The sequence below is a fragment of the Rana temporaria genome, chromosome 10 (genome assembly GCF_905171775.1).
Source record: "Rana temporaria chromosome 10, aRanTem1.1, whole genome shotgun sequence".
In the NCBI taxonomy this organism is placed as follows: domain Eukaryota; kingdom Metazoa; phylum Chordata; class Amphibia; order Anura; family Ranidae; genus Rana; species Rana temporaria.
This window is the reverse complement of record NC_053498.1, coordinates 15,799,565-15,811,558: the sequence shown is the minus strand read 5'-3', so window position 1 is coordinate 15,811,558 and position 11,994 is coordinate 15,799,565. Positions and strand designations below refer to the sequence as shown.

General features: G+C 45.6%; 1 protein-coding gene across 1 annotated transcript in view; it reads right to left on the bottom strand.

The window, feature by feature from the left end:
* Window positions 1-3,960: 3,960 nt before the first annotated feature.
* Window positions 3,961-11,994, bottom strand: part of LOC120915798 (carcinoembryonic antigen-related cell adhesion molecule 1-like) — a 49,780-nt gene continuing 41,746 nt past the window's right edge. The window contains exons 7-9 of the mRNA XM_040326596.1: window positions 8,659-8,772; window positions 5,664-5,752; window positions 3,961-4,128 (exon numbers count right to left, since the gene is read on the bottom strand). Of these exons, the coding sequence (XP_040182530.1) occupies window positions 3,961-4,128; window positions 5,664-5,752; window positions 8,659-8,772 (371 nt within the window). The remainder of the gene's footprint in view (window positions 4,129-5,663; window positions 5,753-8,658; window positions 8,773-11,994) is intronic.

The following is an 11,994-nucleotide window of genomic DNA, read 5'->3' as shown; positions in this document are numbered from 1 at the left end:
ATATATATATATATATATATATATATTTTATTATTATTAAAGGTCTCAGAGGTCCCTAGGGCCCCAGGTGGCAACCCCCCTTTTTTTATATAAAATATATATATATATATATATATATATATATATATATATATATATATATATTTTTTTTTTTTTTTTATTAAAGGTCCCAGAGGTCCCTAGGGCCCCGGACGGCAATCCCACTTCTTTTTTTATATAAAAAAAAACAAAACATTTTTTTTATATATATATATTTACTTTTATTTATTCATTTTATTTTTATTAAAGGGCCCAGAGGTCCCCGGATGGCAACCCCCCTTTTTTTCTTTTATAAAAACATTTTTGAAATGTTTTTTTATATATTTTTTTGGTTTGTTTTTATTAAAGGACCCAGAGGTCCCCAGGGCCCCGGATGGCAACCCCCCCGCCCTTTTTTTTTTATGACATTATTTTTGATATATTTTTTTTTTATTTCTCTTTTTTTTTCAGTTTTCTTTTTATTAAAGGGGTTGTAAAGGTTCGTCTTTTATTTTCTAAATATGTTCCTCTAAGCTAGTGCATTTTTGGTTCACTTATACCTTTTCCTTCGATTTCCCTTCTAAATGTTTTTTTTTTCTTTGTTTGAATTTCTCACTTCCTGTTTCTCCTCAGTAAGCTTTCCACCCTCATCCGAGTGGTGGAAAATCATTTAGAACATCTTACTGAGGAGGAACAGGAAGTGAGAAATTTAGACAAAGAAAACAAAGAAAAAAAAACATTTAGAAGAAAAATCGAAGGAAAAGGTAAGTGAACCAACAATACACTAGCTTAAAGTAACCCATTTAAAAAAAAAAACACGAACCTTTACAACCGCTTTAAAGGGCCCAGAGGTCCCGAGGTGGCTACCCCTTTTTACAATTTGTGGCACCCCCCCGCTTCTCAATTCACGCCCCCCCGCTTCTCAATTAGCGGCGGCATCCCCTCGCTTTTCAATTTGAGGCGGCAGCACCCCCCTCCCAGTTCTCTACTCCAGGGGGCCCATGCCTGAAGCTGTGTAAGGGACCCCATAACTCCTGATGGCGGCCCTGCTTGCCGGAGTTGCATCATCCTGGCATTTAGATGTACCCTTTTCGTCTTTGAGATATTGGGAGTGTACATTGTACAACGCACTCTGAATGCGCCAGAGAAAATGTTCATTAAAAAAAGCAAGAGCCAGATTCACATAGCCCGGGCGCAGCGTAACGTAACTGGTTTAAGTTACACCGCCGCAATTTTTCCAGGTTAGTGCCCGATCCACAAAGCACTTACCTGGAAATTTGCGGCGGTGTATCCTAAACCCGTCCGGCGCAAGGCGTGCCCAATCGAATGGGGCGAGTCCCATTAAAATTAGGCGCGCTCCCGCGCCGGACGTACTGCGCATGCTCCCGTCGCAAATTTCCCGACGTGCTTTGCGCGAAGTTACGACGCGCCAACGTTTTGTGAATCGCGACGGGTAAAAAAGGACTTGCGCCGGGAGAAAAAAAATATTTAAAAGAAATTTTAAAGCGACGCGGGGAAAGACGGGTATACTTTTACATGGTGTACTAAGTTTACACTTTGTAAAAGCAGCCCTATGTTTGCGACGGCAAACTAACACTTGCCGCGACGTAACGAGGGGAAAAAATTTTGTGGATCGCCCTAACTGCTAATTTGCATACCCGACGCTGGTTTACGACGCGAAATCCCCCATGCGGCGGCCGCGGTACTGCATCCTAAGATCCGACAGTGTAAAACTATTACACCTGCCGGATCTTAGGAATATCTATGCGTAACTGATTCTATGAATCAGCCGCATAGATAGAAACAGAGATACGACGGCGTATCAGCAGATACGCCGTCGTATCCCTTTTGTGAATCTGGCCCCATGCAAACAAGTAATAAAGATTTATGGGGAAAAAGAGATAAACTTTGAACATGAAATGAAAAAATTACTGTGGCTGCTAGTATTTATTTATTTTTTTAAGTTCATCTTTTTGCTTTCTCAGATCTTAAAGTGGAACTTCACCCCTAAAGGGAATTTCCACTGTTCTACCTCCCCTCTTTCAACTTTTAGACACTTAGGCCCAGATCCACAGACATCGGCGCATTTTTTAGGCGGGCGTAGCGCATCTCATATGCGCTACGCTGACGTAAAGCAGAGAGCCAAGCACCGAATTCACAATGCAAATGCTCCAAACGTTGCGCCGGCGTAACGTATATTTGTTGGCGTAAGCCCGCCTAATTCAAAGTAGGTGGAAGGTGGGCGTGATCCATTGAAATGAAGCGTGACCCCATGCAAATGAAGGGCCGAACGAACGGCACATTCGCCGTCCCGTGGACGCATCCCAGTGCGCATGCTCAGAATCACATCGGAAATACTCTCTAAGATACATCGAATCACTGCCTATGACGTGAACGTAACCTACACCCAGCCCTATTCACGTACTACTACGTAAACAACGTAAAATACGACGGCTGTTCCCTGGTCCATACCATGACTTACCCCTGCTTTATGAGGCTTAACTTTACGCCGGACGTACGACTTACGTAAACCGCGTATATGAAAGCGCCGGGCGCAAGAACGTTCGTGAATCAGCGTATCTCCCTCATTTGCATATTTGATTCGTAAATCAATGGAAGCGCCCCTTGCGGCCAACGTAAATATGCGCCCACGATACGACGGCGTAGGAAACTTACGTCGGTCGTAGGAAGCCTATTTTCAGGCTTATCTAGTTCTGTGGGCACGGCGCACAGATACGACGGCGCACATTTACACTTACGTGGCGTATCTCGAGATACGTCGGCGTAAGTGCTACGTGAATCCGGGCCTTAGAATCCCTTCAGTTCTTCCACATAGAGGAGTTTGGCTCCCATGTTTGAGACGCAGGTTCTTTCATTCTATTACTAGGGTAGGACCCACTAATCCGGGGTAGTTTGTCGCAGTAGGTGGGCTTAGCACTATATGACCATATAGTGTGACCAAACCCCCGTATTTTTGAATATGTTCAGGTGTTTTTAACTAACCTTGCAGGATAAATGTCATTTTTGTATGTGTGCGCTATAATCTGTTCTGTATAGTTACCTAGTCTTGATCGCCTAGGCCAGGGGTCTCCAGCTTACTGTCCTTCACACTTTAGGAGGGCTGGATTGTGGCCAGCGGGGACAGAAAGCGTCCCAGGCCTAGCATCAGTAAGAATAAATATGGCCTCAGGGTTGGTGGTCAATAGGAGGAGGAATAGTGTCCCATCATTGGTATCGGTGTAAGAAATAGTGCCCTATTGTTGGTTTCAGTTGGGCCAGATAAAGACTAGCAAAGGGCCGCAGTTTGGTGACCCCTGGCCTAAGAAATCTGAAGCCCTGTACACACGACCGGGATTCCCGGCGGTATAAAGTCCGCCGGGAATCCCAACGGGAAAACCGAGAACCTGCTCGGTAAGTTTTCCCGTGTACACACGGCCAGGTTTCCCGTCGGGAAAACTGCGGGGTGAGCTTTGGCCGGGATTCCATGTGTATGCTCCTTCGCAGTGTTTGCCCATAGGAAAACTGCCGGGTTTAAAACCGCCTGGAATCCCGCCGGGAAAATAAAGAGCAGGTTCTCCATTTTCTCGCTGGGATTCCCGGCCGTGTGTACAGTATGCTCCCTCGCAGTGTTTCCCCATAGGAAAACTGTCGGGTTTAAAACCGCCGGGAATCCCGCCGGGAAAAGAAAGAGCAGGTTCTCTATTTTCCCGCTGGGATTCCCGGCAGTTTTCCTGTCAGGAAAACGGCAAGGAAGCTTACACACGGCTGGTTTTCCCTGCCAAAAGCTCTCCTGGCAGTTTTCCTGGCAGGAAAACCGGTCGTGTGTACTGAGGCTTCAGTGTCAGTTTGGCCCCCTCCCTCTGTCCACAGCCTCTTGGGGAACATTACAGGTCCCAGGAGGCTGTGGGACCATTTACAGGGTGCAGTGAGGCTCATGCATGCTCAGTGGGGAGTCACAGATGGCCAGCTCTTTGCTGTGTCTTTGGAGTTCTCAAGTTCCATGGCAACCCACTGTTTCTCGGCCCCATGGCAGTGCCAGTCCACTATCTTGGTAAAGTGTACTGCTCTGTAGTAGGTCCACATGTCTGGGAGTCCCACTTCACCCCGAGACTTTGTAAGATGAAGAAGTTGAAGTTTGAGTCATGACCTCTGGTAGGACCAAATTAATTCTCTAAACTCACCCATTTAAAAAATTGTGAGGGGAGGTCATCTTAAGAGCACTGCAGCGCCCAAACCAGGTTAGGGAGAGAGAATGCCAGTGGAGTAACTCGGCCTTCAGACAAAGAAGCAATGGGGCAAAGTTGGCTGAATAAAAAGCAGAGAGGTCCGGAGTAATGTCAACCCCCAAATAGTGGATCGAGTCCAGTGGCCGTCCGTCTATAGAGGGCGCTGGAGCGCCGCCCCCTCTGGCTCCGCACCGCCACTGAAATAACATACATTCATGCATTGCATGAATGTATGTTATTGTTGCCGGCCGCTGCCGCTGGTCTATTCACATGGCCGGACCTTGAGCGCCGACCACCTGAATAACGGCAGCTGGTTGGCTGTGCGAAAGTGCCTATCAGAGCCAGCGGCTTTCCGAGTACAGCCCTCGTCTCCCGGATGCTTATCCTCGGAACGTACGGGGGTGCGTTCCTTGGATAAGACTGATGGCCGTCTCAGCCAAACAGGTTCACCGATTCTGGTTATCGGCAACCTGATTGGCTGAAGCGTCACCAAGGCGGGAGAAGACATCGAGGGACGTGGAAGGAGAAAGGTAAGTGCATTTTACAGGGCACAGAGGCGACAATGGGCACAGAGGCGACAAAGGGTACAGTGGCATCAATGGGCACAGTGGCATCAATGGGCACAGTGGTGACAATGGGCACAGTGGCAACAATTAAAGGGCACAGTGACATGCACAGTGGCAACAATGGGCACAGTGGCGACAATTGAGGGGCACAGTGGTGACAATTGGCACAGTGGCAACAATTGAGGGGCACAGTGGCTGCGTTTGATGGCATGAAACAGTGGCTGCATTTGATGGCATGGCACAGTGGCCGCGTTTGATGGCATGGCATCTTACAGATTACAGGACTGTATAAAATAAATACACACCCCCTTTGTCCCTAGTGGTCTGTCCAGTGTCCTGCATGCACTTTTATATAATAAAAACAGTTTTTTCTGCCTGGAAACTGGAGATTGTCCATAGCAACCAAAAAGTGTCCCTTTATGTCAAAAATGGTTTTAGAGCAGCTAGAAAACAGCGATAATAAATTATAATCACTTGCAGAATTGTGCGATAGCGATTTGTGGGGAAATACGTCATCAAACACTGAAAGGAATGACAGCGACTATTCTGCAACTGAGCAAATTTCAGTGTTTTTGATTTGATTACATTATTGAATAATTGTTATTATAATTACATTATTATTTATAGTTATTTATTATATTATAATTTATGATTTTGTGTTTCAAACTATATCATACCCGAGATGCCTACTAGACTCTTGTTTGGTCAGATATAAGTGAGTTATTCCTAAGAATTACAGGCCTACAGTATAAAACACCAAATTTCCATGCAAAATAATGGTACCGCTTTCAGCACCTAAAACCTGACATAATAATACCGCCAGGGAGGTTAATCAACCTCCTCCCACACTCACCTGTTGTATAACCTGACTAGGTTCAGGAACATATGCATTATTTGTATGATGTACATGTGTAGTAACAGACTTAGTCTTTGGTGTGGTGTCTAAGGAAAAAATAAAAAAAATCAGGGTGTAGTTAGAATATCCAATATATAAAAAAATAAACCAAAAATAAACCAATCAATTTAATAAAAATAAATTTTAAAAGTACGTTAAAACTAGGAAACACGAGCGAAGAGGTGGATTTGCTAAAGACTGTGCACTCTGGAAGTGCAGTTGCCCCAAAGCTTAGTAAATGAGCAGACGCTCTGCTGACTTCCATCGCCCAATCACGCACTGTTCATTTTGGCAGCAAATTTTGATTTAGTTTTAGTCTTAAGCGGAGCTTTTTTTCTCAGAAAATACCGTATTTATCGGCGTATACCGCGCGCTATTTTGCCCTGAAAATCAGGGCAAAATCGTGGGTGCGCGGTATACGCCGATACCCGCTTTCCCACCACGAGTTTGAATACTGCGCTGACATATACCGAGCGCAGTACACTCGTGTATAGTCGGGCAGTCTCGGCTCCTCTCGCGCTGACGTCCTGGACGTCAGCGCGAGAGTAGCCGAGCCTGCACGAGTGTACTGCGCTCTGTATATGTCGGCGCAGTATTCAAACTCGGCGCAGGAAACGAGCGGGGAGGACGCCGCAGAAGGACGCCGGACCCGACGAAGAGGACACCCGAAGCCGCAGACGGACGCCGGACCCGACGAGGCCGCCGATGGATGCCGGCGCAAGACACCAAAACTGTAAGTACAAAAAATATTGTTTCCACAGGAATTCGGGCAACTTCAGGGGTGCACGCTATACGCGGGAGCACGCTATACCCCAATAAATACGGTATTTTAGTCAACTAAAATATTATTAATTTAAGCAGGCCATACACGGTAGAATTTCAAATGAATTTTCTTTTCAAAATCAGAAAGTTCTTTTTTTTTGTGATCCGATAATGCCACCATTGATTTTCGAAATTCGGCCGACCATACCTTCATGTTGCTACAGAAAATAATTTTCGTGGCCGGGAATATTCGTTTCTCTCCGGGAATTTTCTTTTCTTGCAAATGCGCATTTTTTTTTTCCGATTACATTCCTCGCACGATTCTCCCATCATTGATTAGAACATCGTTTGTTTTTCTAAAAATTTACAACATGTCGGATTCCTCAAATTTGATTGCCGCACGAAAATCGGCTGTTGCTGCAGCCCACTAACGGTGCGAAATTTGTAAGAAAATTCTTTGATACGATTTTTGAAAGAAAATTCTTTCGAAATTCGAACTGTGTATGGCCGGCTTAAGTCGACTAAAATATTTTAATCGTTTTAGTCGACTAAATTAACACTGCGATCAGGTGCAAATTTTCCTTGCATGTGATTGGGTATTCTTTGCAATGTGAAGCTTTATCTAATTTTCTAAGCTCTGTATGTAGGTCAGTGTATGTAGGTCAGGTAGGTCAGTGTGTGTAGGTCAGGCAGGTCAGTGTATGTAGGTCAGGCAGGTCAGTGTATGTAGGTCAGGTAGGTCAGTGTATGTAGGTCAGGTAGGTCAGTGTATGTAGGTCAGTGTATGTAGGTAAGGTATGTCAGTGTATGTAGGTCAGGTAGGTCAGTGTATGTAGGTCAGGTAGGTCAGTGTATGTAGGTCAGGTAGGTCAGTGTATGTAGGTCAGGTAGGTCAGTGTATGTAGGTCAGGTAGGTCAGTGTATGTAGGTCAGGTAGGTCAGTGTATGTAGGTCAGGTAGGTCAGTGTATGTAGGTCAGGTAGGTCAGTGTATGTAGGTCAGGTAGGTCAGTGTATGTAGGTCAGTGTATGTAGGGCAGGTAGGTCAGTGTATGTAGGTCAGTGTATGTAGGTCAGGTAGGTCAGTGTATGTAGGTCAGGTAGGTCAGTGTATGTAGGTCAGGTAGGTCAGTGTATGTAGGTCAGGTAGGTCAGTGTATGTAGGTCAGGTAGGTCAGTGTATGTAGGTCAGCTAGGTCAGTGTATGTAGGTCAGGTAGGTCAGTGTATGTAGGTCAGTGTATGTAGGTCAGTGTATGTAGGTCAGTGTATGTAGGTCAGGTAGGTCAGTGTATGTAGGTCAGTGTATGTAGGTCAGGGTATGTAGGTCAGGTAGGTCAGTGTATGTAGGTCAGTGTATGTAGGTCAGTGTATGTAGGTCAGTGTATGTAGGTCAGTGTATGTAGGTCAGGTAGGTCAGTGTATGTAGGTCAGTGTATGTAGGTCAGTGTATGTAGGTCAGTGTATGTAGGTCAGGTAGGTCAGTGTATGTAGGTCAGTGTATGTAGGTCAGTGTATGTAGGTCAGTGTATGTAGGTCAGTGTATGTAGGTCAGGTAGGTCAGTGTATGTAGGTCAGTGTATGTAGGTCAGGTAGGTCAGTGTATGTAGGTCAGTGTATGTAGGTCAGGTAGGTCAGTGTATGTAGGTCAGTGTATGTAGGTCAGGCAGGTAGTGCATGTAGGTCAGTGTATGTAGGTCGTGTCAGTGTATGTAGGTCAGTGTATGTAGGTCAGGTAGGTCAGTGTATGTAGGTCAGGTAGGTCAGTGTATGTAGGTCAGTGTATGTAGGTCGTGTCAGTGTATGTAGGTCAGGTAGGTCAGTGTATGTAGGTCAGGTAGGTCAGTGTATGTAGGTCAGGTAGGTCAGTGTATGTAGGTCAGTGTATGTAGGTCGTGTCAGTGTATGTAGGTCAGGTAGGTCAGTGTATGTAGGTCAGGTAGGTCAGTGTATGTAGGTCAGGTAGGTCAGTGTATGTAAATCAGGTAGGTCAGTGTATGTAGGTCACGGGCCAGCCAAAAAAAAGCCTGCATCACATACACCATCCACCCCCCCCCCCCACTTCTGGCCTTCGACATCGGGCTGAAGCCCCTGGTCTTTTTACCACCTAGCCACGCCCCTGCTGCAACGTTCAACAAGCAATATTATTCATTCCTACAATATAATTCCATGAAACCCCCGGGTTTTTTGTACCTTTCTTGCGGATAATAAGTACAACAGTAAGTGCGATCAACGCCAAAACAGCAAGAGAGCCAATCACTATGCCAGCTATAGCTCCAGTGGAGAGTATGTCTTCATCTGTAATCACTGAATGAAAAAACAAATAATGAGTCCACTTTGCTTATGTATTATGGTCTTATAATAAATTGCAGTAACCTATATTTTCCAATTTTTAATAAAAAATTTCAGTAGTTTAGATCAGTAAATATTAGCTATAGTAACATCTTGATACAGTGGAACCTTGGATTACAAGCATGATCCATTCCAGGAGAATGCTTGTAATCCAAAGCACTTGCATATCAAAGCGAGTTTCCCCATAGAAGTCAATGGAAAACGAAGATATTTTGTTCCGCATTGACTTCTATGGCATGCAATACCCTATGTGGCCAGGGGTGGGCGCCAGAGAGCCTTTAGAAATACTCGGGGACAGCTTGGTTGATCTCAGAAACACTCAGGAACGCAGTCATTCTAAATGTTTCCGAGTATTTCCAAGTGATTCAGAGTATTTCTGAACGGCTCCGAACAGTCCGAGTGTCATCGGTAGGGCTGGGCGATTTTGGGCAAAAAAAATAAATCTGCAATTTTAAAAAAAAAAAATTCACGATTTGAACAGTTTTTTCCATGATGGACACCGTGCTGGCATGGGTATGAGGCCGGGTTCACACCTATGCGAATTGAGCGCGGTTTAAACCGCATTTAATACGCAGAACATTTCTAAATACATTGGGCCAGATTCTCAAAAGAGATACGCCGGCGTATAGCCTGATACGCCGTCGTATCTCTGAGTCCGCCCGTCGTATCTATGCGCCTGATTCATAGAATCAGTTACGTATAGATAACCATTAGATCCGACAGGCGTAAGGCTCTTACGCTGTCGGATCTTAAATGCAATTTTTTTTTTCGCCGCTAGGTGTCGCCAACGTCGTTTTCCCGATCGAGTATGCAAATTAGCAAAATACGCAAATTCCCGAACATACGCCCGACCGACGCAGTGAAGTTACAACGTTTACGTAAGATTTGCGACGCGTAAAGTTGCCCCTGCTATATGAGGCGCAGCCAATGTTAAGTATGGTCGTCGTTCCCGTGTCGAAATTTAAAAATTTACGTCGTTTGCGTAAGTCGTCCGTGAATAGGGCTGGACGCCATTTAGGCTAACGTCGAAACCAATGACGTCCTTTCTACATCATTTATCGCAATGCACGTCGGGAAATTTTAGGGACGGCGCATGCGCAGTACGTTCGGCGCAGGAACGCGCCTAATTTAAATGATCCACGCCCCCTACCCGGATCATTTGAATTAGGCGTGCTTGCCCTGGAGGATTTACGCTACGCTGCCGCAACTTTACAGGCAAGTGCTTTGTGAATCAAGCACTTGCCGTAAAACTTGCGGCGGCGTAACATAAATGAGATACGTTACGCCACCGCATTTTTAAGCCAGTTTACGAGAATCTGGCCCATTGTTTTCAATGAGGCTGGTTCACATATGTGTGATGCATTCGCACTGCGCATTGCCGAAAAAACGTGTGCGTATTTTAGGCATTGCGGTGCGGCTCAGGTGCAAATTCAGGCCTATTATCTTCTATGGGTACGCAGCTGATTCGCAGATGTGTTCATTTCTCTTCAGGATTTGTCTCATTCAGCTCAATACACTTCCCCCCTCCCCTCTCCCAGGTCTCCAAATTCGCACCTGATCCGCAGCTAAAACGCAGTTAATCCGCAGAACACCTTATAGAGAAATTCGCAAAGACAACGGAGCTCCAAAACGCAACGCACTAGTGTGAATCCAGCCTTAAGACGAGGCCGCAGCATCGGCCTAGTCCACCGCGATCCTGGGGAAACGGCCGCGGAACTAGGCCGAAGCCGCGTCCTTGCCTAAAAAATCCTGCCCGCGTGGTGGTTTTTCCGACAGGAATTCCTCTCAAGCTTGGCTTGCATACACACGGTCACACAAAAGTTCTCTGAACTTTCTTTCACATCATTATAGGAGTAATTTATTAGCATTGTGGCGCTGATTGTTTTTCTCACACTGATGGGGCATTATTCCTCCCACTGACACCAACGATGGGGTGGTAATCCTCCCACTAAAGTTGGGGCATTGTTTATGTCTACTGACACTGGGGTATTTTTTTTACCCCCACTGCTTACATAATCCTCCCACTAAAGTTGGGGCATTGTTTATGTCTACTGACACTGGGGTATTTTTTTTACCCCCACTGCTTACATAATCCTCCCACTAAAGTTGGGGCATTGTTTATGTCTACTGACACTGGGGTATTTTTTTTACCCCCCACTGGTTACAGTCTGGCCCCTCTAGTCTGAAGGACAGTAAACTGGCCTCTTGTTTAGAAAGTTTGGAGACCTCTAGCATAAATAAATGGAGCTGCCCATCCTAAGACAGGATTCGGCTAAGCTCAATGTAATACCAGCATCTGTGTGTGTGTTACTTAGAGATACACCAGCGCGCTTTTCCCGGCATTATACAAGAGAACTATATTTGTGCTTTTAAGCGCAAGACAATGATTGGCTTATAGGAGAAGCTTAAAATTTCACGGACAACGCGATAGTCTTGATAGCTTTGTCTTTTCGATGGAGATTATTTCTACTTATGGTTATGTTTGTACTCTGATTGTTGTGCCCTATTTGATTTTCTATATCATCAGAACTGGACACTTAGGGCCAGATTCTCATACATTAACGTTGCTCCTGGGCAGCGTAATGTATGTGCTGTACGCTACACCGCCGCAGGTTTACAGGTTTACATCCTGATTCTCAGAACACTTACCTGTAAACTTGCGGCGGTGTATCGTTAATTCGCTCGGCGCAAGCCCGCCCAATTCAAATGGGGCGGGCACCATTTAAATTAGGCGCGCTCCCGCGCCGAGCGTACTGCGCATGCTCCGTCGGGTAAATTACCCGACGTGCATTGCGCTAAATGACGTCGCCCCGACGTCATTTGCTTAGACGTTTACGTAAATGGCGTCCAGCGCCATTCACGGACGTCTTACGCAAACGACGTATTTTTTTAAAACTTCGACGCGGGAATGACGGCCATAGTTAACATTGGTTGCCCCTGCTAATAGCAGTACGCTACGGAAACGACGTAAATTCTCAGCGTCGGACGCGCGTAGGTTCGGGAATCTCGCGTACTTACCTCATTTGCATAGACGACGGGGAAAATGACGATGCGACACCTAGCGGCGGGAAAAAAAATTACTTTTAAAGATCTGACAGCGTAACAGCCTTACGCATGTCAGATCTAATGGTTATCTATGCGCAACTGATTCTAAGAATCAGTCGCATAGATACCCGG